Raw genomic sequence first — 6000 nt, forward strand, 5'->3', positions numbered from 1 at the left:
CAAGGTCCACATGGCAGACTGGTTAAAAAAATAAAATCCCATGGGATCCAGGGAAATGCAGCATGGTGGATACAAAATTGGCTCAGTGGCAGGAAATAAAGGGTAGTTGTTGACGGCTGTTTTAGCGACTGGAGGGCTGTTTCCAGTGGCATTCCACAGGGCTCAGTTCTGGGTCCCCTGCTTTTTGTGGTATATATTAATGATTTGGACGTAAATGTAGGGGGCATGATCAAGAAGTTCGCAGATGACACAAAGATTGGCCATGTGGTAGATCGCAAAGAGGATAGCTGTCGGCTGCAGAAAGATATTGATGGTCTGGTCAGATGGGCAGAAAAGTGGCAAACGGAATTCAACTTGGAGAAGTATGAGGTGATGCATTTGGGGAGGTCAAACAAGGCAAAGGAATACACGATTAATCGGAAAATACTGAGAAACATAGACCTTGGAGTGAATGTCCACAGATCCCTGAAGGTAACAGCACAGGTCGATTAAGGTGGTTAAGAAGGTATATGGAATCCTTTTCTTTATTAGCCGAGGTATAGAATGCAAGAGCAGGGAGGTGAAGGGTCTGTTCACCTTAGCAGAGAGGTCAGTGACGAGGGGGCATAGATTTAAAGTGATTGGTAGAAAAATTAGAGGGGAGATGAGGAAAGACTTTTTCACTCAGAGGGTGGTGGGGGTTTGGAACTCACTGCCTGAAAGGGTAGTTGAGGCAGAGACCCTGAACTCATTCAAAAGGAGTCTGGCTATGCACCTCAAGTGCCGTAATCTGCAGGGCTACGGACCAAATGCTGGCAGGTGGGATTAGATTAGGTGGATTATTTTTCGACTGGCACAGACACGATGGGCCAAGTGGCTCCTTCTGTGCCTTCAACTTTCTATGATTCTATGGTTCTATTTGGCGAAGCAATTTAAAGCATTATACTTTTCATCACTAAAACTGCATAATATTCAAAGATCATGCAGAAATGCCAGGATAATCACTGCCTTCTCCACCATCTTCTTAAAGTACTCTCACCTACGACAATAAGTATGACGAGCTCATGAATGGAGACTATCCGTTAAGCTGCCTCTGCTGCTTTCAGCCCTTCCCCTAGCCCTTCGGGACCACTTGCCCAAATGTTCCCCACTGCTGAACTCATGTTTCTTTAGATTTTTATCCCATCTCCTGCAATGCTTTCATCATGTATTTGAGACCCACCTCCAGCTCTCTCGATCCTACTGCATCCAAACTGTTGACCACTCACTCTTTTCTTCTGGGATCCCATGTTAGCTGATATTGTGACCGGTTCCCTCTCCTCATGTACTGTTCCCACTCTCCACCCGTTCAAAACTGCTGTCATCCCCTCACCACAAAAAACCTACTCTTGACCCCTCTGTATCTGCAAACTATTGCCTCATTGCCAACCTCCTAGTGCCCTGCTGGACATCAACTCAATATTCAGAGCTGGAAGCCTAGTCTCTGCTCACTGAGGCTGTTTGAAGTAATCCAACCCTTCTGACTCCGAGGCAAGTATACTAACACCGAGCTAGTGGTCACTCTGTCCTGATGTGAGTACCCCACTGAATGTCAATCCAGTATTTAGAGACCAGTATTGAGAGGCCATAATCTATTCTTCACTCCCCGGAGTGGAGCTCAAACTCTGACTCAGAGATGGAAATGTTGTTACTAAGTCAAAATCTCATTCCATACGCCCTGTACTCCTTGTTTAAAATACATATATACGTTGAATATATATACCAATATAAATACCGATAAATGTTACAGTGGGTTTTCCCATTGGGATGGTTTGACATTTAATTACGTTTTGAAATGGAATGTTGTGATCCACTCAGTGATTTTAGTACATAATAGATAAACACAGAAAAAGGCATTATGGACTCCATGAACATTCTCGCTGTCACATTAATACTGCAAGTATGTTTGGAATTCTTGGCAAACTTACCTAATGCTGTTCAGATGATGTGATTAATTATGTTTATGCTGTGAATGGCATATGTGGTTTGTCTCATCAAATACAATGTACTGTATTATTTCCTTTTTACAGAACACACCATGGATACGTTATTGGAGGATGTTGGAAAGCAGGTACAATATATACATCTTACAAAGTTGAAATTAAATATATATATTCTTTTAACAATCATTTTTGATTGCAGTCTTCCTGACTGTAGGTATGGCGTGGAGCTTTCCTTCTCGCTGATTACATTTTGAATAATAGCTACCTATTCAGAGGCTGCACAGTGCTGGAGCTGGGAGCAGGCACAGGAATGACCAGCATTGTCATGGCAACTGTTGCTAAGACTATTTATTGCACAGGTAGGACAGAAACCTGTTTAGATAATAGATTAATATAGATCTATCGGTATAGAATTTCCATGGTTAATCTAAATTTTAAAATTGTACTGTCAATATGTACACATTTGAGAAACTGCTCTCAAATCAGTCTGTATTCTGGGTAGTAAATGGTGTTGGAACAAGATGTTTTCTAATATTTAATATTTCTAATATTTTATGCAGCAGTACAGTTTGATTAATTGTGCTATGGTGTTTGTATTTAAATAAAGATGCATTAAAACCATAATAAGGTACATTTATAGTGAAACATGTATTCAAGAAGAATTAATGGAATTAAGCGGGATTAGAAAAAGGACTAATTATAGTAAGGTGCAGCAGAGAGGCAAATGGAGTAGATAGAAAATGAGGAAAAGTATAAAGAATGATGGAGCTAGAAACCATACAGAGCTTGTATGTTACCAAAGAGAAAAAGGGATGGTGGATGGCAGTTGGAGCACAGGCACAGATGCAAAAAGTAAACTGGTAGATATGTGAACACAAGGAAACAATGGGTGCCTCAAAATTCTGTAAGCTGAAGCCAATATTCGTGAGTACAAACTTGGAAAGTCTTTTAGTGGCTACAATGTTGTGTGTATCACAGAGGCTGTGATAAATAATGTGCTCAACTGGTTTTATAATGCTCAGTTTCTACTATTTCCCATAGCGCAGGTCTCACTCAGCCAGCAGCCATAGCAACATAAAGTTTACAATTTGTTTTAGACTTGTTTCAGGAACAATGTAACTGCTAGTTCTAGGAAGTTACGTGGGAAGTAACTAATGAAATCAGTCACACCTGGTAGGTATCTATAGCAATTGCAGATAGGAGTGGTGATTTGAGGATTGGAGATGGCTGAATGTTACATCAGTTTGTTTAAAGGGGCATAAGAATAACCCCAGGCACTGAGCCTAACATCATTAGAGGACAGCTTCAGGGTGGGAATAATGAAGTACTGGGAGATGTATGGAACTATAATAGGAAGTCAGTATAAATTTTTTTTGGGGGGGAAGGCCAAGCCTGAGAAATTTTGGAGTTTGTTGAAGAAATAATGAATCAAGTGGACGGAGGAAACGCAGCTGTAAATATGTAAATTTTAACAAAGCTTTTGACACTACAACCTAGTACAATCTCCACTGCTTATGCTCCATTTATTTAGGGTAGCAGCAGCTGAAGGCAGTGTTTTATTGGAAAGTATGAAACTATTTATTTTGGTGTGGGAATCTAGAACAAGGGGGCATAACCTTAAAATTAGGACTAGGCTATTCAGGAAGCGCTTTTTCTCATGAAGGGTAGTAGAAATCTTGAACTCTCTCCCAAAAGGCTACAGATGATAGGACGTTAGGAAGTTGAAAAATTGAGATAGATTTTTGTTCAGCATGGGTATCAAGGGATATGGAACAAAGGTGAGTAAATGGATTTGAGATGCATATAAGCCATTATCTAAATGAATGAATAGCCTACTCCTGTTTCTATTGGCTCTATAAGGGATAGTAACAGTGTGAGTGAGTGTGAGTGTGAGTGAGTGTGAGTGTGAGTGAGTGTGAGTGAGTGTGAGTGAGTGTGAGTGAGTGTGAGTGAGTGTGAGTGAGTGTGAGTGAGTGTGAGTGAGTGTGAGTGAGTGTGAGTGAGTGTGAGTGAGTGTGAGTGAGTGTGAGTGAGTGTGAGTGTGAGTGAGTGTGAGTGTGTGTGAGTGTGAGTGTGAGTGTGAGTGTGAGTGTGAGTGTGAGTGTGAGTGTGAGTGTGAGTGTGAGTGTGAGTGTGAGTGTGAGTGTGAGTGTGTGTGTGTGTGTGTGTGTGTGTGTGTGTGAGAGTGTGACAGACAGAGAGATTGATGACATGCCTGGTGATGACGGTTCAGAGCCACTTCTGTGGTTGATTTATTAATCTGATACCTGAACCAGGTAGGTCTACAGTTCTTCACGGCACTATTGATAACTTTGAACTTGGCTTACTAATGGAATCTGGACGGGGTGTAAACCTGTTATTGGGAATGGGATCTTCCCATTTACTCCAGGTACTGCTGAGTAGGTATTGTTTTAATTGAAAAAACAGCAGGAAGCTGATCAGTATTCTGTATTAGTAAAGTTCATTATGTTAGCTCACTAAATTCCAGCTGTACGCCTGAGCACACTTGGGGGTCCCTAGGCCTTGGTTTTGCCAAACTGTGCCTACGTTCTTTGAACTTGAGCAAGTAGTGTATGCCCTATGCAAAGTGCGCTCTCCATATTGGGCAGCAGAAAATTTACAGGTGTAGATTTCTCAGTAACTTGGATCCAAACACAGTGATGAGTTTCAGTGAGCATCAGACACTCATTTAAATTGTATTAAGCACACTTTTATCATTCAATTATCAGTTAAAGTTCTGTCATATATATAAAAAGCTGCTTTTGAGTATTTGCTGCTTCTGTTTCCAGATGTTGGTGAAGATCTTCTGAACATGTGTGAAAGAAATATAACTGTAAACAAGCATATTTATGGGCCAGCAGGTAAGTTGAAGTTAATGGTGCTTTGAAAGAAATATGTTCAAATGACTGTATTCTACAAGTTGTCATTCCATCAGCTTGGGGTGGTGACTGGCAAAATGGAGTTCTTTCCAAAGCAGAAGCATCAACAGGGATTATTGCTAAAGTACGGAGTGCTGAAGTAAGGCTCCACTCATTCTACAACTGTGTGAAGTATGAAGTGGCTTAATTTTGCATCAGCTGTAAAGTTGTATAAATCTACAGTTTGGGCCCGATCTGACCCGAAAAAAGCGGAATGATGCCCCCGCGATGGAACAGTCTGATTCCACAGTCAGGTCTTACCTTGACTCCAGAATTACACATACTTCTTAGTATCCATATAAAGTGAAGATTCCGTAGTTGCAGTATAAATGCAGTCCAATACCCTGCCAGAATGTGAATATTGGTTTCATACCAACAAGTATACATTATGTGCTATTATCTCACATGCCACAGAGAATTTGGAAATATTGCTGAAATTAAAAGAAAAAATCACTTTGGGATAGAAAAATTATCAAATTTTCTTAGTGAAGCCAGCATTGAAGTGTTTCTGCATGTGTTCCTATTCCTAATAGAGTACATTAATAGATCTGCTGAGCAATAGAGAGGAAAGGTAATTGCTTGTTTACCACAGTTTGATAATTATAATAGATTTAAGGCTGTTATCCTGGACATGGCAAAATAGTACATTTTGTTTGGAAGAAGAAAAACATAGGCAATCTAGACCATAATGTTTTATACGGAAGTTGGATGGAGTCTAAAGTACAAATATTTCTTCTAAAACTCACAATGAAACAAAATGTTGGGATGATTGGACCTCATAAGCAAAAGGAAACAGCCATCTTGCAAAAGGCCACAAGAGGACCCAAAAAGGTTGTACATCTGTTCGGGTAGATGGAAGGCCAAAGAAGAAGGGGATTCATTAAAGACAGATTCAGTAAATGAGCAGGTGATCAGTATATTGAAGTAGATTCTTTATATAATGTCATGAAGACTCCACCTGCCAAGAATGAGGCGTATTAATTTCGTCAAATGAAACATTAATTTTATACTGTTGCTGGACTGAAGAGATGAATTGTTTAAAGAGATCAGCAGTAGCTGGAAAAATTGCAGACATTTGCCTGAAAGAGACAATAGAACACTTCCCTGATCCAGTTAATCCA

At 40.3% G+C, this 6000-nt stretch overlaps 1 protein-coding gene across 5 annotated transcripts in view; it reads left to right on the top strand.

The window, feature by feature from the left end:
- Positions 1-6000, top strand: part of mettl22 (methyltransferase 22, Kin17 lysine) — a 112575-nt gene that overhangs the window by 37162 nt on the left and 69413 nt on the right. For all 5 annotated transcript variants that reach the window (XM_068056128.1, XM_068056132.1, XM_068056130.1 and 2 more), the window contains exons 4-6: positions 2049-2089; positions 2176-2320; positions 4751-4822. In XM_068056128.1, the coding sequence (XP_067912229.1) occupies positions 2049-2089; positions 2176-2320; positions 4751-4822 (258 nt within the window). The remainder of the gene's footprint in view (positions 1-2048; positions 2090-2175; positions 2321-4750; positions 4823-6000) is intronic.

The sequence above is a fragment of the Heterodontus francisci genome, chromosome 24 (genome assembly GCF_036365525.1).
Source record: "Heterodontus francisci isolate sHetFra1 chromosome 24, sHetFra1.hap1, whole genome shotgun sequence".
Lineage (NCBI taxonomy): Eukaryota > Metazoa > Chordata > Chondrichthyes > Heterodontiformes > Heterodontidae > Heterodontus > Heterodontus francisci.